General features: G+C 38.3%; 1 protein-coding gene across 1 annotated transcript; it reads right to left on the reverse strand.

The window, feature by feature from the left end:
* Positions 1-2,230: 2,230 nt before the first annotated feature.
* LOC135210011 (A disintegrin and metalloproteinase with thrombospondin motifs 18-like) lies at positions 2,231-21,880 on the reverse strand. Its single transcript, XM_064242775.1, is given in 13 exon segments — positions 2,231-3,465; positions 3,468-3,885; positions 10,164-10,256; positions 10,581-10,743; positions 11,079-11,219; positions 12,546-12,736; positions 13,660-13,821; positions 14,487-14,743; positions 15,293-15,440; positions 16,326-16,434; positions 17,710-17,920; positions 19,074-19,146; positions 21,725-21,880. Coding segments are annotated over 13 exon segments (2,346 nt in total). The 5' UTR covers positions 21,791-21,880; the 3' UTR covers positions 2,231-3,151.
* Between the last annotated feature and the right edge of the window lie 244 nt (positions 21,881-22,124).

A 22,124-nucleotide genomic window follows, 5' to 3' on the forward strand; every position in this document is an offset into this window, starting at 1 on the left:
CACCATCGCATCTTTCAGAATACGAGATACTCACATACTTCCGAGGAACGAAGTATAATCCTCACAGTCATTTTTCTTCTGACGGCAACTGTCGTCGCCACTGTTTCCAACGGTCCTGACTTCCGTGGACATGTTAGTACTACCACCATCAGCAGGAGCTTGCGTACAAACACCACTCAAGCAAACCTGAAAAGACCGTGCTTTCGTGACAGTGCACAGGTAAGTGCAATGGAGAGGGATTTCTACGGGAACCCCGAATTCTGTAACGATGTCTCGTGTGAATTCTAAGGGGAGTTTGATGTTTGGTCAGCATGCTAAGTGCTCTCCCAGGCTACAAGAATGACGTAGTTTTTTGTTGCCCCCAGAAAAAAACGTATCTGGATACAGATTGGAACATCAAAACTTTACGTTTGGTTAAACTTATCTATCTCTAGATTTTATCTCACTGCGCCATCAAAATATGAGCAGTATTTTATGATATAAACTGGCAAAGCATATATAAAAATTTTTCAGTTATTTCCTCCTCGTGCGTAACTAGTATTTGTAAATATACACATCTGATTCAGGGGTGCCTTCTATTTACAATGTGCAGGAGAGAGAGAGAGAGTGAATCGTTGCTCATAAAGGCAAACAGTGCCCTCATATTAGATATGATAATAAACTTTACGTAGAACCGGCCCATTTTAAACCATGTTATATCAAAGAGAGAGAGAGAGAATGAGAGAGACTAATGTCGAAAAGCTATTTTCTCGCTAGCCTATACGTCAGGGTTCCCGGATGTGCAACCAGGTGCGATAATGTAGTTTTTCATTTTCTGAAAGCTAAAAACGATGAATTTTACTCTTACAAGGAGGTAGCAAAAAGGGTGTGTATGTGTGTAAATGCTTGCATATTATAATACGTACAAATGAACAGAGAAAGAGAGACTTGGTATATATTTAGAATGAAGACACGAGAAGGATATGGATAAAATGAAAGACTGATTTTCGAAAAGATATTTATTTGTATCAAAAGACGGTAACATGAATAGCATCAAATGTTGACAAAAAAGCAGTTTTGAAGACATGAAAAACGTGGTTGAGGAAGCCAAATGGATACGTGAAAACGCTGGTTTGAAACAAATGAACGAAATTTCTGCGTAACTTGATGGACGAAGTGAATTCATTTTTTTCGTATTTTTTAAGGAATTATTGTGACAAAACTTAGAAAAATAACCTAAACAGCTCTGACTGGTTTTTTATTATATCGTTTTAGTTTTTTAGTTGTTTTTATTGGATTTTTGGTGTTATAACTGGTAGTATTTTACGTAACTGTAAGAAAAAAATATGAATAGTAACAACGATTCATGAGTGTACTTATGTAAGTATGTGTGTGTGTGCGTGTGATAGTGTTTGTACGTGTGTTTTTTTTACAGTGAATAAGCCGTTATGTGTTAATGTAGCCGTGACCACTGTCGTATTTTACTCTCTGGAGCCACCAGCCTCCTCCTGTTAAAGAAAAGACTCCATGTTGGAGAAAGTGTATATATATCCTTTCTTCAACAATGAGCCCTTTTCTCTAACACGCTCCAAGGCGGGGCGGGGGGTGGGGGGTATACAAATTACACCAATTTTTTATGTTGACGAGGAACGAATTCAGACTCCGTACTACATGTAGTACCTGTGAGTTTCTGGAAAACCCCGGGGCCTATCCTTCTCCCCAGGGTCACAATCGAACGGACCTTGTAGAGACGGATGCTGACGGACGCTCTGCCAAGGATTTTGACCCTGAACGCCACTCGTAAACGGAAGTGGGTGTTTGTGAGGCCGCCCATAATCGGGTTAAAACATAATAGTTGCGTCACGCGATGTACGTTCGAAATAAAGAAAAAAAAACAGGAATTTAATTTGCATTTTAATGGTTGAGAAATGCTCGTGCCATGAACAGTATGTATTGTTTTGTGTGTGTGTATATATATAGTATGTATATGTATATATATATATATATATATATATATATATATATATATATATATATATATTATATGTATATAACTTATATAATATATATATATATATATATAATGTATATATATATATATATATATATATAATATTATATATATATATATATATATATATATATATATATAATTATATATATATATATTATATAATATATATATATATATATATATATATATATATATTCAATATATATATATATATATATATATTACACTATGCGTGTGTGCTGTGGTCTCGAATACACTCTTGTGAATGAATGAAAGTTCGGGAGAGGGCATTACGTAAACCTTAAACCTATATTTGTACTGAGGCAGTGAGGGAAGATATACGATACAAACCAAATTAGCCGGAAATGACACCCATCGATATCATTACCACTTGAGTGTCAGACGATGGCATCTTATAGTTAAAAAAATAAAATGGCAGTCTAAATGCAGAATCAACGGTAAACACCAAGATCAAAATAAAATTTTTACGCAAACTTCCCCACTACTATACCCACTATACTTATCATCAGTGTAAATGCAATAATAAGTTAACACAATAAATTACGAAACTGTAAAAAAAGTAAAAAATGCAATATAGTAATAATATAATAATATTAATAAGGACTTACACCTACAGCGAGAATTTTTCCAGTAAAAATAGATCATATCACTACATTGTTTGTCGGAAGAGCAACAGCAGAGGAAAGGGAGAGAATATATAAAGATGTTGACAAATCTGCATGCAAAATAATCCCATGACAAAATTGTGGTTTGAATTTGAAACACGTTTTCACTGTAGCTTTGCAGAATGAGTGTCTGTTAACAGTAATACTAATTCTTATTTTTTGCTCTTCTTTTTTTTTAATGAATGTTTCAGTTTATCTGTCGTTTCTATAGATCTGACCTGTTTATCGATGTTCGTTTCTAGCACTTCATTGTCGCGTATTGTCTGTTATCTATTTTTCAATCGTGCTTCGACATAAATCAATCCCCCTTTACTCATTCGGGGTTTGCGTTTGCAAATATTTCTTTAAGAACTTCACCGTCAAGTCAGAGATTCTCAACCCAGTAATACCTGAACGATTGTCGAGTTTTCTCTTCAGTCACCGAGTTTATTTTTAAGTCTTGACCGACATAACTTGAAGGGTACGTGACTCATTAACCAGAGACGTACTTAACGCAGTCGAGAGGCACCTTGACCCACCAGCCTCTCCCTACGACGTAGCGAAGTTTCTTGGGCTTGCAGTTCTCCGGAGTATTAGGGGGCACGGAAGGTGCCACCACCATTGGCCCTTTTCCGTTCTGGATATTACCGCTGTTGATATTATTAAAACTGTTGTTTGTGTTTTTATTCTTCTTAACCTTCTTTTTGTTTTTCTTCTTCTTCTTCTTCTTCTTGACCTTCTTGGCGCTCTCGATCATTCTCTTATTTTTCTTCACTCTGATCGTCTTGATCCGCCAGCCTTTCCCGGTACGTAGTTCAGCCTCTCCTTGAAGATGATGTGAGTTTTCGTCTCTATCCTCCTGAATTTCTTGGGCTTCCTCTGCTTGCTCACATTCTTGATCTTGACCTTAGTGTTGACAGAGGTGGACTGTCCGTTCGTGGTGGAAAGCGTGTTGCCGTTGCTACCCTGTGGGGTGGAAGCGGCGCCCTTGTTGCCGTTAGTCACTGGCTGGTTCTTCTTCTTAGCTTTTACCTTCTTGGAAACACCAGTGCTAGCCGCGTCGATGCTCGTTATCAGGCTGATGCTGACCTGGTCTTTCTTCCCTTTCTTCTTCTTTTTATTCTTCTTCTTCTTCTTCTTCACTTTCTTAGCCTTGTTCACCCTCTTCGTCACCCCGTTCTTAACCTGCAGCTTCGACGTCTTCAAGCACTTGCTGTTCTTGCATACCTGCAACGAACGAAATTTGCTCCGTGTCAAAATGAAACTGTTCGGGTCACAGGAAATTGGTTGGGGTATGACTTGACGTCGTCTATTCGAAAGAGAATGGGAGAGTCCTGTTTTAAATCCCTCATGGATCTGATTCACTCTATTTGTTCTTCCTTCAGGGTAAATGAGTATAGATTCCCTAGTTCATATAGTGGTGTATATATATACTATAATATATATATACATATATATATATATATATATATATATATTATATATATATATATACACATATGTATATAATGCACAGATATACTATAGATGTAAATATATTTAATATGTAATATATATACATATATATATATGTGTGTGTGTGTGTGTGTGTCTGTGATCACACGCACACACACTACACACACACACACACAACACACACACACAAACACATATATATATATATATACTATATAATATATATCTATATATATATATATATATATATATATAGTGGTGCGCTTTCTCAGTGTAATTACGGAGAGAGAGAGAGAGAGACGAGAGGAGAGGAGAGAGAGAAGAGAGAGAGAGAGAGAGAGAGAGAGAGATTTTTTATAGCTAAGCAGGCTGACAAACATGTTAAAGCACAGCGTTAATTAAGTAGCATACAACTATTACTGGACGGTATAATTTGCATAAATACTAGTATTAATGAACCTCACTTGCTATGCTGCTATTTCACAAACGTTAAACAGGTGTATAATGTATTATTATCGCGATGCAGCCTCGCTATCAATGTAGCCTTCTACACGTGCCTATACGTTTCATTTCAGTAGATAATACTTAGTTGTATGAACGCCTAAGCCTAAAATTTAGAGTAGGTAATACTAGGTTGTATGAGTACTTTGGCCTACAATTTTATTCCATTGTTATATAAATTACGAACATAAATGACGTTATAAATACGTGAGAACGAATTCATACGGCGTAGCTGAAACTACGTTCTGCAAATGTTGGGTCAGAGTTATTACCTCAAGGAAAGGGAAGGGACGAATATTGACCTTAACATAATTATGGAGGGAAATATACGAAGGGTGCATTTAATTTTCCTTTTTCGTAATGAAGCCTCGTATGGTCTAATCATAAGAAGACACTTATTAAACATTTTAATGAAATTGGCCCCCGACGAGCTATACCCTCCCTTTTCGCTGGGAGATTTTTATTTTTATTTTTATTTTTCCAATTTATTACGGAGAGAGAGAGAGAGAGAGTGTGTGTGTGTCCCATTTTCCAGTTTCTGCGAATAAAGGTTGATATGAAAAAAATAATGGCAGGAATGTTGCAGTAAAGTACTGCAAAGGAATAAGCTGTCTGTCATTTTATTGTTTATTATGTTATCTGTTCATGATTTCAAAATATAGCTGTTCAAAGGTAATGTCGATTAATGTGGCTTTTCAACACGGGAAGGATTGAATCAATGTATTTTAGTTTGGCAACGTCAATGTGTCATGTCACATGGCAATGAGAACCATAAATAGAAACGTGGCAGAGACTTGATTCACATGCAGATCTTCACGTTTTAAAAAAAATCATTCTTTCTGATGTAGATGCATCGTCAGCCTTCGATTTAAACTGAAGGGTGTCTTCTAAGTGTTGCCATACAAAACATATTTATTTTTTTTAAATTAAAGCCGTCTTGATAAATAACTATAGCAATAAAAACAACAATAAGGTGAAGAGTGTTATCATTGCAGAAGTGTTCATTTCCTCGGTCGAGGAGCTGACAGTTTTAAGAAGGATAAATGTCTGATCAGTTTAAAGCTGAAAGAACAAAGAACCGAAAAAAAAAAAAAAAAATGAAGCCTGCACCGAGTTAGCAACACCGCCACCATTGCGTGACTCACAATAGCAATAAACATGGAAAACCTTCAACAAACCGGAGCTGGAATATGTGATAGCTTTGTAGGCTATCACGAAACAATAGCTACAAATTACCTATTCTAATGGGATTCAGGGCAGTCTGCGGCTCATCTGTCGAAGTACGAGGGCCGTGTGCTTAAACGCTACTGTTCGGTCCTGACTTCCCTTTTAACTTCTACAGGATCCTCACCTTTCATCTCTTAAGGTTCTCTTTTCTTCATGGCTTCGGGTTCTCTGGACGTTTTTGTAGGCTCTGCGTGGTCCTTGGTGTAGTTTCTCTTCGTCTACTTTGATTCCTTGAGAGTTGACTTCTAATTCTGTAAGTTTCTTGGATGTGCGATTCCACATCTCTCCAAGATACTTGATTGGAAAGCTATTCAGTCTTTTCAGGGTCCTTGATTGCAATATTTCTCAAATTCTTCAGTCCTTGATTGCAATACCTCTCAGTCTCGTTAGGATCGTCGATTGTAATGCTTCTTAGACTCTTCTGGGTCCTTGATTATAACACCTTTCAGTTTCTTCAAAATCCTTGACTGCAATAGTCATCAGTCTCTTTAAGATCCTTGATTGAAAGACTTCAGTTTCTTCAGGATCCTTGAATGTAATACTCCTTAGCCTCCTCAGGATCCTTGGTTGTTATACCTCTCAGTCTCTTCAGGATCCTTGACTGCAAATGCTATTCAGTCTAATTGGAGGTCTTCAGTATTTTCAGGATCTTTGATTGTAAGACTTCTTAGTCTCTTTAGGATCCTTGATTGTAATACTTCTCAGGCTCTTCAGGATCCTTGATTGGAAGCCTTCAGTCTCTTCAGGATCCTTGATTGTAATAATTCTCCGTCTCTTTAGGGTCCTTGATTAAAAGTCTGTTTTTCCAGGATCACTGATTGCAGTATTCTTTGTTCTCTCTAATATTCTTGATTGTAACGTTATTCAGCCTTCAGAGTATTCTGATACACTGCATTGTAATTATTGGAGAATTACAGTTTAGATTACTTTCAAATGTTCCTGGGAATTTTTCCAACCTTCTTGGTTAAAATTCTTGCTGGAAAAATGAATGGCAACGAAATCATTGTTCTCAACGACGATATTAAATCCGTACTGAAAAAAACTAGAGGCTATTCAGAGTGGATAATGCACAATACCTCTGTAGAAAGGCCAGCAGAGTATAAAAAGCAGTTACAAGAATGGACAACATTTCATGTTGAATTTCAGTTTGTCATTCCTCTTTGCATTGCCATATTACAATTACTTCCACCATGCCATGAACCCCCAGTCTCTCTGGTTAACATTTACTGTCAACACTCACCTCTTACTACCACTTTCAGATCTTTCAACAGTCTCTGCAGTTTCTGCTTACTATCACCAGATAGCTCAAGTCATTTGCAAACTCTTACATGCCAGTCATGAGCCTTAAATTACCCATCTAACTTGTATTAATTAACATCTATGCCTCTTTTCTTGATTCCTTCTACCGCTCTGTCAACTGAACTTTTAAAACCATAGACATTAAACATCACAGCCATAATATATTTACACAACAAAAGTATTCTTCCATTTGCATATTCTTGCACATATTTCACTTTAAACTCACAAACATCTAATCACTTTCAGCACATTACTTTATAAACCACTAATCTTTCCATCTCTGCCGCATGCCATCACTTTCAATTCAAGTAAACATCCTCTTTTGGCGAGACTGCTTTCCCAGTCGTTCCCAGTTACCTCACAACTCTTTTATCCATTTATCCTTCTTCATATACTCCAACAGTCTCTCTGACACTACCCTCCATCTCTAAGCCACATCTGACACAACTTGAGTATCACATCATCCAGTTCCCCCTTTAAGCATATCTACTTACTTCCATGCATCTTTGCCCTTCTGCACCACAACCACTTACACTGTGAACCCAAGTCTTTTTTGAAACATGAGCACAGGGTAATACCGGGATATTTTCATTCCACGCACGGCAGGGAGACTGAAATCCTACATTTCTTGCAATCCTACAGGCATTATTACATATCGATATCAGACTCGTCAACAAAAGTAACAGCATGTAGGTAAACGAGAAAAAATTTTTCTGGAGCATCGAGAAAGTGCGAAATTTTGAAGAGTAATTATGAAGGGCCATGAAACGTTCTTAATACACAGTTCTTCCTTGTCCCTACAATCAGAATATAAGAGACACAAGTTAGTCTTCAACCTCGCAGTAGCGTTCCTGTGCATTACAGAATCCATTACATTGAAAGGTAAGTATGTTTAAGCCTTGAATATCCATGCAAGATGACTGGGTATTTTTGTGTTTATATATTAATTTTCAAATACATATAAATGCGTCAAGTACTCGGACTATTATCGTAACTCCTAAAAGAAAGTACAACAATTACAAATGAAAACAAATGCCTTTATCCCCTTCAGTATCAAGAAGAATAAAAACTTGCCTCATTCTTTTTGTGATTATAAAAATGCAATTAGAAATGAATAACTAAGTACTAAATGCTAAGACTACCACACGCTAGCTAACCGTATGTTCAAAACTGAGCATAAAATAATAATATCGTTAACCACAACACACAAATGAAGGACTCACCATTGGAATTTTCATAATAAAGTAAGGGTCCAGTGAGTGTGCCACAGGCTTGACTTCCAGCTGTGCTCCCGAGGGCTAGAAGTGACGAAGAAGAAATTCCGTGCTCAGGGATTCTTGGAAAGGTGTTGGTGGTAGGGTCCTCTTGAAATCCTAGCTTGATTAAAGCTTTCCCACCTCCAAATCATCCCCATCAATAGGCCACGTTCAGATGATGTATCGTTAGTCTTCTGAGAAACGTGACATGTACAGCATCTTCGTCATGCTGATGGTATTCCAGATGCGTCTGGTTTCTTTCCTCTACCAGTTTCTTGGAGTGTGTCTTTAAGTCGTCATTGGCAAGATGTCCCATACGACTTCATCTGTCCTTCTTGGAATATGCTCAGATTTCTGCTGTCTACGTAATTTCCAAGCTGTGTCCCTTCTTCTGTGTTCGTCACATTAGGCTTATTCCATCCCAACTCTCGACCGTTGAGAAGATATTTCCATTCGTACAAAGTAAGAGAAGACACAGTAAAGATTATTACTGTGCCTTTGTAATGGACTTTTCCCCAAATCGAAAATAAAGCTGCCAGAAGGGTTTCGTACATGGCTTGCTGACTTTTTATATAGTAAGAACCCGTTGCGCTACTGTCTCTTACTAACGCAAAATCAAAATATTTGTCTTATGTACAAGGAAGTATTCTGAGAAGCAATATGGAAGTGGCGAGGATGTATGGTACAAAAGATAGAAACATAGTATGTGAGAAGAAAGAGCCAGTAAAGTGACTGGTTTGGTGTAAGAGTGGGCCTGGGACACACGTGTTATGGCTGTAGAATATCTTTATGGGAAGAGTAAAGTGACAAATGATGTGATTTCAAATCTGAGGAATACGGGAGTTAGTCGTCAATGGAATGCTGAATGGTTGTAGTTTTCAATTGATACACTACTGATTCAGGACAGTGAGGAGAAACTGCAGAAGATGATTGAAGAGTTTGACAGTGTTGCTAAGAGGAGGAAATTGAGAGTGATTGTGAACATATTAAATAAGGTCAAGAAAGTACATGGAAATTAGGAAGATGGAGTTACGAGTGTCAACGCGGATGATGACGGAATGGAAACGGTACATTTGTATGGATGTCTGGAAGCAAATACAGAGAAGGATAACGGGAAGACATGAGAAGTGGTGAGTCACAGGATCAATAAAGCAAGATGAGAATATATCTAAACTTAACGATGTTCGTTGATTCCTTCTCGTCTTCTTGTTCAACGATGCTTTCTGACATAAGTATTTCTTTGGTCCCAAGTTTAAGAACAGGTGTTAGTGGTTAATTTTATGGGGTCACCTGTGATGTTAACATGAAATTTCTCGGCAAAATTATCAGCTCTTGATTCAACAGCATTGGTAGCAAAATTCCTGTCTGAACTATTACAAGGTTGCCATGAGAACAAGATAGTTTGCTGTTCTAAAGGAGGGAGATACGCACAAATGCACAGATAATGGGTTCACAAGCAAGATATATATATACAGTTATAAGAACTATACATGCCCCATATATGCATACTTAAGCTGTATACACTATCATCAATACAAATGCATATAATGACTCAGTTTTATTCCTTATATAAAAAAGCTGAACGTTTATTTATAAGATTATTCCTCTCCCTAGTTTGTTTCTCTCTCTCTCTTGCTCTCTCTCTCTCTTTTTAGAAAAATAGAACCTACTCTTACGCCTTCTAGGTTACCGTCGTGAACATAAACCGACGAACGACTCGACAGGTCAAAAATAGAAAAGACCGATGCTCCAGCTTCCTGGGCTTACCTTGTTAGGAGCGCAGGAAGTTCCCTGCAAGGCAGACGCGCTCGGTGTCCTTAGCTGCCGTCCTTTCCTGCACCAGATCTCACGGCAGACGTTCTGTCAAGGAGAGAGAGAGACGGTGTGTAAGTTTTGCTCCTAGAGGCATTGTTGTAGAATATGATGGGAAAGTCACGTGATAGAAATGTTGTTAGGCTTAACTTAAAGTTGTTTTTGTAGGCCTTTTTTTCTGCTAGTATATGACTAAACCATCTCGAAGCATTCTGATACCACCTACTCTTATCTTTTTAACCCCTCTCACATGGCACGGGTCAGGTCAAACTATGACGGGGTGACCTCCAGGACAAGACAAAATATGGCGTCGACAAAAAATTTTTTTTTTTTAACTCGTTTAAGGGAAAAAAATGTGAATAGGCAACTCACCGAAAACATGGCATCTCTGGAGCTCTTGAAATGTTTCCATCCATTACCATACATGTAGTGGCACTGTTCGTCTGCGTCGTATCTCTTCCCGGGAAGGGCGCCGTCGTGTTTGGGTCCTCCTGCCCGGATTTTTGACGTCTTCTCCGGGGCCAAGCAATCCCCGCTGGAGGAGAGACATAGTCATGAGATTTAAGCAGCGGATGAAGCTTATTTTAGATTATTATTGAGCACTATCTAAGAGATAGTGAATACATTTCAGACTGTTACTTGAAGTTATCGTAGAATATTTACGTAATTGCTTGTGACTCTACGTCAGAATCTGGGAAAATTTGTACTGTTTAGGCACCTGTGGTAATCATGGTCATTAGACTTTACCGATAAATTATTCATATTTCCCAGAAAATGAAAGTGGACACAGACACACGGGAAACAATTATGATTTGTCAGCATTTTAAGTAAACTGTGATTAGAATCTCTCTCTCTCTCTCTTAGACTTACTAAGAATTTAGGAAACGTTCGATTGAGCGCACAGAACACGGCGACCAAGAGGTGGCACCGGAACTCATAATAGGCGACATGATGTACTTTTCTGTGCTGCACGTGGACGCTTGATCGCTTCCGTCGTGAACCATGTTAAAACTGAAAGACAAAGTCAAGTGCATGTTAGTTTACCAAGAACACTGAGCTGATGAACAGCTCTCCTAGGGCTGGCCCGAATCATTAGATATTTTCACGCTATGCTAACGTGGAATCGAAGGAATTTATTTCTGGTGGTTAGAAGTAAATTTCTCGATAGCACGTGGTTCCGATCCCACAATAACCTGTAGGTCCCATTGCTAGGTAACCAACTGGTTCCTAAATGGCTACCTAGCAACGGGACCTACAACTTATTGTTGGATCCGAGCCACATTATATCGCAATATTAACTTCTAATCACCAGAAATAAATTCCTCCGATTCCACGTTGGCATAGCAGGGAATCGAACTCGGGACTACCGAGTCGGTAGGCGGGCACGTGAACCAGACTAATCAGCAAACGTCTCCTTTTCAACAAGGATGTAGTACAACTGATTCGACTTAAAGCTGACCGACAGAAACGTCTGATTTTCGTCAAGTTAATTTTTTTTTTTTTTTTTTTTTTTTGCCAAGGAACTGATTGGAAAATGACGTTGGGCCTGTGAAAGCTTATTCTGATAGAAATGGCACAAAACTGATCGTTAGATTATTGTTAATGGTATATCATTGTAAATCTATCCTCACCTTGAAATGTTTTCATAGACAGTCCCAACTGATTTATAAATATATATGTATATATATACACACACACACACACACACACACACATATATATATATAATATACTATATATATATTATAGATATATATATAGATAATATATAATATAATAATATATAAAGGTTTTTGCCACGGAGGAAAAACTGAAAGGCGAGAGAGCCAAGAACTTTCGGTCTAGTACGACCCTTTACTTAGGCACAGTTAGAAAAAAACCTTTATTTATACATAGCATCACGTTTTATATACTTCGTGATCAAGTTATTCATATATATAAATATATATATATATATATATATATATATATATATATATATATATATATATATATGTGTGTGTGTATGTATGTGTATATATATAATATACATATATTTAACATTATTCTAAAGGTTTGAACCATTATCATCCTGCAAAAAAACACTTAATACTAAAACCCATTCTACGAGAACATTTGAGCTATACTTGTCCATTATACCTTCGAATCAAAATGACTGCTTTTTATGACTGACATTATAAAAAAAAAAATCACATTTAACAGCAACAGACTTTGCGACCACTCGCGTCTCCACATCGCCAAACAAAACACAGCGACCTTCGAAGGTCCTACTCAAGGTCCACTGAATACAATACTGTGGGAGCATATTCAGAGGAGGACCTTTGGTGCTATACTCACTTGTGTCCCATTTCGTGAGCGATGATGTAGGCAGCGGCGAAAGTCGTCGCCTCGTTGACCGTGCAAGAGAACATGGAGTTGCACATTCCGCCGACGTAGGCCAGTCCCACCGTGGAGTTCTTGGACGGATTATCATTCCACAGGTCGATGCCTGAGAGGAGCAGGGCGTGGTCCCACTTGCCCTTTGCGTCCTGTCGAATGAAGAATTGAAAAGTCATATGTTGAAAATAGAATGTATATAGAATTGAGGCCAAAGGCAGAGGTCAGTCAGCGCTGAGAGGGACATTGACCTTAAGAATGTCTGAAAGGTGTAACAAGAGGAAAACCTCAAAGCAGTTGCACTATGAAACAATTGTTAGAGAGGGCGGAAAGACAGATCGAAGAAGGAGAATAAGAACGGAGGGACAGTAAAAGGACTCAGAGGGGTCGCAGCTGGGGGTTGGACGCTGTCAAGGCCCTCACGTCATGCCTACAGTGAACAACGTGAGGTGTAAAGGTTGGGAGAAATATTTTTAGGCCTGCGTTGGAAAATGAATCAGTGCACACTCATTCGGTATGCATAATCCGCTAATGGGGAATTGCTCAGAATTGGAGGTTTGAGGTCTCTGAACGCTATTATTATTATTATTATTACGGGCTCTAGATTGAAGCAGTCCCTTGTAAAACACTTGAAGACGGCATATTCAAGTCAATGACAGCATCTTGTCTTAGTGATTTTTTTTTCCAATGAATCAGTGACGGAAAGCCCCATTTTCGTCGTAGAACTGTATCACTCTACTTCTTATATGAGTACTTCTACGTAAAATGCCCTGTGTTCATTTATGTTCTGTTGACTTTGCAATACTAAAGCCGGAACTTTTCTAGATAGTGACTCCCAAGGGTTTTCGGGGGTTGTTATCTGGGGCTAGGACTACTTGGAGGTCATTATCTTTAGATACTGACAGTCTTTTGTTTATGTTTTGATGGTCATCCCCAACGGGCCTGAACTAAACATGCCACAAAGTTAGATAGTACATACCGAAAAGACCGTGGTAGTCACTGTCTAGGAAAGATTCCTACAGCCTATCTCGGCGTCCAGACTCAAAAAAGAAAGAAAGAAAAAAAGTCAACTCACAGTCGGGTTCTCGTCGGATTGCCACGCGCAGAAATCCTTCAGGTACTCGTAGATGTTGCCCTTAGAGGTGGTCAGGGTACTGGTGCCCAATATCTCCACTCTCTTGACCATCATGGCGACTTGGCTGCTCCCAAGAGAGGCGTCAGAATACAGGAGGTGCACCTAAGACATAGATTGAGAGAGAGAATCATTTACAAGGGGCATAGAGGACGAAACTTCCTAGAGGTCACTAAACACTTTCTCTAGGCTATGGTGGAACTATTTTGAACACTATAATCTCAGGTCATTTTTCTACTTCTGTTTTGGTTCAGGGGTAAGTAAGGGTATATACTAACATGCCTGCATTTGGCATTCAACGAAAAGGACGAAAATCCAGTTATTCCAAATGCGGTTACTTCGAATATGGTTCCTGAACCATTTCTTGTTTGGCCAGACTGATATCGAAGAAGCTTCTGCCTAATAGAAAAAAACAGGTCTATTCTATGATGAACTATATTTTGAAGTTGGCAAATAAATACTGTGGGGGTCGGTTCTATGCTCAGGACTTCTCTGCGCTACCAAGCTACGCAATTCTATCTACTTTATAAATCTGAATTCTGACGCTAAAACGTGGATTTTTGTCAATCCTTTAAAGCTCCCTATTTTAAGGACAAGCCTTACAACTTCCTTTGCAATTGGGTTCCATTATTCATCCTCTTCCAACCCGCAGGCCATCCTATTTATGGCAGACTGACGAACAAACATGAAAATCATGTCTAAGCACTCAAGACTACTATTCACGATTCAATCATTAAATTTGTCTCCACCTCGGGACATGTACTACTCACAGCATTGACGAGGGTCATCACAATATCCATGGTTTTGGTCTGCACCTGCTTGTCCGTGCCCGGGTACCGGTTGCCGATGTAAGAGTAGAGTTTCGGGTCCACGAAGACGGCGAGTTCGACTGTGAAGGGCCCCTTCGTACGTCTCTTTCGACGGATGTTGCCTCTCCCGGTCGCCGGAGGGTGGAAGGTGATGCCTGAGTCGAATCCCGGAGCCACCGGACGCTGGAGTGCCACGGGGGGCGTCAGGGAATCCATTCCTGGAATTGGAACGTTTGTATTTCAAGTGGATGTCACTTTCTGGTTAACGTCGTTGATGCAAAGTTTGGTGACTTTTATTCCCATCAAAATTCGTATGAATTAGTTGTCAGTGTAAATTCAAACGTGAAAATGTGAAGCTCAATTTATTCATGAACCGATTTATTCATAAATCTGTATTTTTATTTGCGTTTAATACACATATCGACAAACATTAACTGATCTCCCCAAAAAGTATTGATTTCACCGCCAATTTTCGTTTAATATTAGTGAAATTGCTTCTAAAGTTAGTCTGTGTCAGCTCTCTCACTGCATAAAGTTAAACAAAACAACACAGAGTTCCATGAAATAATCATTATTAGAATGTTAAAAGAAACGGTTCTTTTCAAGTGAAGATATTCCTTTCCTGGTTCACTGCAGTTGTACAACTTTCGACATTGCTTCGAGCTGAATTCAAGAAGAAGATTGGCTTGAAAGTCGAGAAACATAATATCGTACTCGTGAGGAGGAGTCAGTCAATTTCCAGTCAGCAAAAACCAAGAGCAACTGACCTTTGGGATCGAAATTCATCAGCGAAGTGAGAGGGTAGGTCACGTATATCGGCTCCTCGAAATCTCTCTTGTGCCTGAGTGCCCCCTGGTCACTGGGGTCGACTTGCTCGAGCTGGTAGGGGATTCCCTTGTGGTGGAACACTCCATTCTGTGGTGCAAATTCCAGTCATGAAATGCTAGGCAAATAAAATGCTAGGTAAACGAAAGAAGTCAAGAAGTATATATTGTGATGGAACAGGGTAAGAACAATGAATGGGTGCTTAGGCTTTGATGTTGAACTGAATATAGAATTTAGGCCACAGGCCAAGCACTGGGACCTATGAGGTCATTCAACGCTGAAATGGAAATGACAGTAAAAGGTTTGAAAGGCTTAACAGGAGGAAAACCTCAAAGCAGTTGCACTTTGAATCTAGTATTAGGAGAGGGTGGAAAGTAAGATGGAGAAAGAGAATATGAAAGGAGGTACAGTAAAAGGAACGAAAGGGGTTGCAGTTAGGGGACGAAGGCATGCTGCAAAGAACCTTAAGTAATGCTTACAGTGCACCACATGAGGTTCACTGACGGCATTACCCCACTACGGGATTAGGCTATGGTGTAAAATATGTCTGGTTTGGAAAATAGTGCCTTTTGCAGGTCTCTGCACGACAGGAAATGCATAGCTTGAACGACTATAATTACGCCGCGTTGTCCTTGAAGCTTCTTTAGTATTATTCAACTGGAATGTAAAATCTAGGTCAAAGGCCAAGTGCCCTAACCTGCAAGGTCATTCAGCGCTGAAAATAATGTTGGAATATTGTTAGAAGATGGAAAGTAAGATGAAAGAAAGGGAATATGAAAGGAGGTTTAGTAATAAGAATGAAATGGGTGGAAGCTATGCCCGAAGGGAAGCTGCAAAGAAATGCCCGTGTAATGCCTACAGTGCATCGTGTGAGGTACACTGAAGACACTACCCCCTTACGGGATTCACGATAATAATGGCATTGCTAAAATAGGTATGACAGATAAATTATCTAATAAATCAGTGGTTACTTACCACTCCAGTACACGTAGACAGGACCATCCAGTTGCTACTGACATTACTAGCGTAAATGCAGTCCATATCGTTTTCCAATTCCTCGACGTATCCGCCATCTCGGCGAATCCTGTGGAGGAAAAACTTGAGTAAATGTGGGGGATGATTATTAAATCACAGAGTGTGCAAGAGAGCAGCAAGCAAGCAAGTATGTCAATTGTATTAAGCCAATTGTATTATAAATATATATATATATATAAATTATATTATAATATGTATTGATGTAATGTATATACCTATATATATATATATATATATATATATCTCTATATATATAAAATAATATATATGTAATCAAATTTATATATATTTATATATATATATATATATGTGTGTGTGTGTGTGTGTGTGCGTGTGTGTGTGTTTGTGTACCAAAACGAATAATCAAAGCATAGAGACAACAGCAAGTATTATCTGTCATTCGCATTTAAAATGAGCTTACAAAAGCAAATAATTAAATATTAGAGATAACAGCAAATATCTGTCATTGTATTAAGTATATTTACCAAAACAAATAATCAAATCATAAAGATAAAAGCAGGTATTAGGTGACATTGCAATTTAAGTAAATATATCAAAACAATCAATTAAATCATTAAGATAAAAGCAAGGTATTATCTGCCATTGCGTTTAAAGTAAATTTACCAAAAACAATTAATTAAATCATAAAGATAAAAGCAGGTATTATCTGTCATTGCGTTTAAAGTGATATACCAAAAACAATTAATCAAATCATAAAGATAAAAGCAGGTATTATCTGCCATTGCGTTTAAAGTAAATTTACCGAAAACAATTAATTAAATCATAAAGATAAAAGCAGGTATTATCTGTCATTGCGTTTAAAGTGATATACCAAAAACAATTAATCAAATCATAAAGATAAAAGCAGGTATTATCTGCCATTGCGTTTAAAGTAAATTTACCGAAAACAATTAATTAAATCATAAAGATAAAAGCAGGTATTATCTGTCATTGCGTTTAAAGTGATATACCAAAACAATTAATCAAATCATAAAGATAAAAGCAGGTATTATCTGCCATTGCGTTTAAAGTAAATTTACCGAAAACAATTAATTAAATCATAAAGATAAAAGCAGGTATTATCTGTCATTGCGTTTAAAGTGATATACCAAAAACAATTAATCAAATCATAAAGATAAAAGCAGGTATTATCTGCCATTGCGTTTAAAGTAAATTTACCGAAAACAATTAATTAAATCATAAAGATAAAAGCAGGTATTATCTGTCATTGCTTTTCAAGTAAATATACCAAAACAATTAATTAACTCATAACAGAAAAGAAACGAGAGAGATCACTATAGACAGCTCAGAAAAACTCCCTTACCTGAGCTTCAAGTCGCCATCGGCGATGTTGACCTTGGTCAGGATGAAATTGAGGTCATCGCCATACACGGGTATGGAGACTGGGAGGTCGGTGGGCGGGGAGATGTCACCCGTGGCTTCACCGCCTCCGCTGAAGTCCGGGTGACTTCCTTCTCGCTTCCATCGGTGGTGCAGACCGGCGGGTGAACCCCGTAGCACTTGGTAACTCCGCGCTGTGACGTCAAAGGAGACATGAAACGGTATTTTGAGTTTTGAAAGAATGGAGGTCTCTTTTATATATATATATATAATATATATATATATATATATATATATATATATATATATATATATATATATGTATGTATATATGTATATGTATATATATATATATATATATATATATATATATATAATATATATATATATATATATATATATATATATGTATATATATATATATATATATATATATATATATATATATATATAGATGTCTTTAACAAATGAAAGCCAAAAGCCTACTAGAGCTGGGACCTATGAGGTCATTCAGCAGTTACACTATGAAACAATTTTTATAGTAGATTCACATCAACTGTGCATCTGATGTCTAGGCCCTCCCATACGACGCTCCTGATTGGCTGTTGATAAGCCAATCACAGTCTGGAGAGTTCACATAGGCAGGATGTACTATGTTCCACCACTCCTGAGGGATACATTTGAGTTTCCAGCCCTTTGATTGGCTTATCAACAGCCAATCAAGAGCGTCGTAAGGGACTGGCCTAGACATCAGATGCACGGTTGATGTGAATCTACAATAGGAGAGGGTAGATAGCAAGATGGATGAAAGAAGATGAATGGAGGTATAGTAAAAGTAATTAAAAAGGGCTGCAGCTAGGGGCTGAAGGGACGCTGCAAATAACCTACAGCGCACAGCGGGAGGTGCACTGACGGCACTATTCCCTCTATAGAATCTCCTGGGTTATGATGGTTTGAGCAAAATTCATACGTCTGAAATAATCTACATTTACTGAATGTGTGTCTGGTTGAGTACACCAGTTTTGGCCCAAAAGTTTTACACGGGAAATTTATAGTTGACCAACTAGAAATGATTCAAAAAATGCTTTCTGGAAAAGCAATAAATAATGAGATTTTGTGCATTTTCTGTTCTGTAATTGCTATATATATCCTTCAAGTGATCCTCACGTGAAATTCTAAGCCATTTTCCTGTACGGTAATTATACCATTATTTATAATGGGAAACATTCAATCGTTAGATTTCAGTCCAATGAGAGCAGCTGTAAAAAAATATCAAACTGAGAGAGAGAGAGAGAGAGAGAGAGAGAGGAGAGAGAGAGAGAGAGAGAGAGAGAGAGGGTTACTTACGTCTTGGCCGATTTTTGAAGATAAAACTCTCCAGGTGCGGATTCAATCTTTCTTGGCTTTCTCGTAGCTGAATCTGTAAAGAAATTCGAACAAAGTTTAAGAGAAAATCCAGGAATCTAGGAATCTTGGAATATAACCAGTTAGGAAGAAGCAGAAACCTACGCGAAAGTCTCTTCAACAGGTCATCGAATCACAAACAAATGGTGTGTTTTCATCTATGTCTTGCAAGCAACTTCACTCACTTTTCCTATTTTCACAGGCCTTTTCTGGCTTACGCTTGAGACTTAGTTTCAGTCAGCATTCTCTACGTAAGTCTCAACCTCTTGCTTTGTAAGTCTCAAACTCTTGCTTTAGATATCAAAATTATAGGCCTAGTCGCGACTGTACTATATTTAGTTTTCTCATAATGACTAAATCCCCTTGCATATGTGTATCGAAGGATATGATTACGTGACGTATAATCAGGTTAGTATTGCACCTCAAATAAGACCAACAGCTATAAGCAGAAAGCGTCAACTGAGAGTATGCGGGAATAAACCTCTACCAATTGATTTGCTTACAATTATCTCTGGTATAGCGTCACTCCAGTGGTTAAACAGACAAGAAATTTAATTAAAACCATGCAAATATTCCTTATAATGATCCTGCACTAAAGTTTTGCGTATGCATGCGTGTGCGTGTTGAAATGTCAACGCATAATTCTGGTTACAAAGCTCTCTGTACTGCCACGTTCACTGCAAATTGAATATCATGCCAAGGACAACGAAAATGATAACAATCATAATGTAAAGGCTGGACGATGAATGAAATAGGACGCACCAGCAACAATGCCATTTTACTTTCTCTTTTCGTGGGTCAAGTCATGAGAATATAATGTCTTCTTTTGACTGGATTACAGGCTGTCAGGGATTCTTTATCATCCCTTTATTGTACAGTTTACTCCCTTATCCCTTTTTTCATAATTCTGTCTCTCCTTCTTTTTTCATAGTTTAATCCCTCATCCTTTTTTTCATAATTCCGTCTCTCCTTTTTTCACAATTTAATCCCACATCCCCTGTTCACAATTTAATCCCTCTTGAGTGGAGCTGATTTTGTTCGAGTTTATCTATCAGTCTTGTATATTCATCTACCGACCCCATAAAATCAGAAGATGAAATTAAACCATTTTCCTATGCTCTTGCTGATCTGCTGGTCTCTTCTCTAATAGCTTTCAGATCACTGACGTAGAATTTTGGTACTAACGGACTACTCAGACGTACAATATATATATTTTTGTCACCATAAGTCCTTTTCCTCTTAGGATTTCTCAGGAAGATTCTAGGGATGAGGCTGCAACCCTCACACCCTTTTTCTTGACATCAACAGATGCTGGTTTCCCAACTACAGACTCGTAGGTGGGAGCTATTCAGGGACATAATAAATAAGAACCGTTATGGATATATTATCACGTAATCTGAACGTTATCTTTTAAAGATTAAATAACTTCACTTGCCTTACAGCATCTCCTCCAAAATGGAGGTATATTACGTTTTGTTAAAAAAAAAATGTTACACCATTCCATGAAGTTCACATCCACTGAGCTGAAATGATCATCGGAGGCCGATTCGAAATGATTCTTTGTTAAAAGTTCGTGATTTTGTGAAAAGGGACTCAAACCTTACATGGCTAACAAAGAAGCAGGGCCAATGCTCTTTGAGACAACTGGAATGTTCTCTTGTAGTCCGATGAAGGTTTCCAGTGTTCATGGACTGTGAGAAAATCTAGATACTATTACGTGTTATCGATGCCCTCTCAGTAACATCTCTTATGAAATAAATTTCGTTGGTCGTCCTTCCATTAAAATAGTAGTCCTCTCGTGTTCTGCCTTGCCAGCACTGTGCTTATTCCATGATTTCGACCAGGTTTTCTTCCTTTTTAGCGTTGTGGGACTTACAGACAATGCTATCTCGATCAAGTGAATTCTGATCCCATACTTGTTTATAACGTAGTGCTACGGATTTTGTTGCCAAGATTTTCTTCGTCTGATAACATCCTGAGCTTGCTTCTGTGGATCTTTCATGAGAGGCCACTTTCCTTTGTCTTGCGTTCTCAGTGACTTTTCCGATATTGCTCATGGCAGCAACAAGAGGAACAAAAACAACAGTATCAAAACCAGTTCACTCTCTTCAGTCTTACCACTCCACGAAGCAGGCAGGTCGTTGTTTTAGATTTAGCTGACCTTATGCCAGCACGGGTTCTTGCTCCTAGAGCAGCCCGTAGCGGCAGGTCTCACTCGGGTACTTAGCACAGATCCCTTCACTGCCAGAGCTGAGAAAACAGGCGCCATGACTGATATGGGGTTATACATCTAGCGACTCCAAAATAGGCATCAATTATCTTCTGGCCGTTAATGAGTTATGAGCTATACAACGTTGGCAACATATTGCAACCGATCCAGATTCATATAATTTTTATTTTTAGTTTCCTCTATACATTTACCTTTCCAATGACTACAAAACTATCAGATAACTATCTGTACACAGCTGAAATCATACAGAAAGGTTCTTGAAGCCCCTACATTTTCTTATAGGGCTGATTCTGCTTTGTGTCACCAGCAGTTTGGGAAATCTCTAGATTAGCCTGCATCTCGAGGTAGCTCTTAAGTAACTTACTTGTAAGCCGTGTGAGTGTCCCGCCACCGACGCTAGAATACCCAGGGATAACAGTTCCAGTAACATCTTGAGTTACTACACAAGTTCCAGGCATAGAAATCGACCTCAGAGATGGATGGCTGCGGCTTTCCACCCGGGTGAAAAGCTGGCCACCAACTAAATGGACCACTGGTGACTGGAATGAATATCAGGCTTCAAATTAATCTGCATTGAAATGACGTCATCGTCAGTTGCCAGGTATTACAGGAAGTAGAACATTTGGTGATAGAATGTCGACGCTTTTCGATTTTCAAAAGGTCTAGCTTTTCCCGTCATTTTGGAACACTTTTTAATTTATTTTAGTATAAAGTCGATAAGGAAAACGTTAATACGAATGGAACTGATTGACAAATTCCAATTC

Source organism: Macrobrachium nipponense, chromosome 39, assembly GCF_015104395.2.
Source record: "Macrobrachium nipponense isolate FS-2020 chromosome 39, ASM1510439v2, whole genome shotgun sequence".
NCBI lineage: Eukaryota > Metazoa > Arthropoda > Malacostraca > Decapoda > Palaemonidae > Macrobrachium > Macrobrachium nipponense.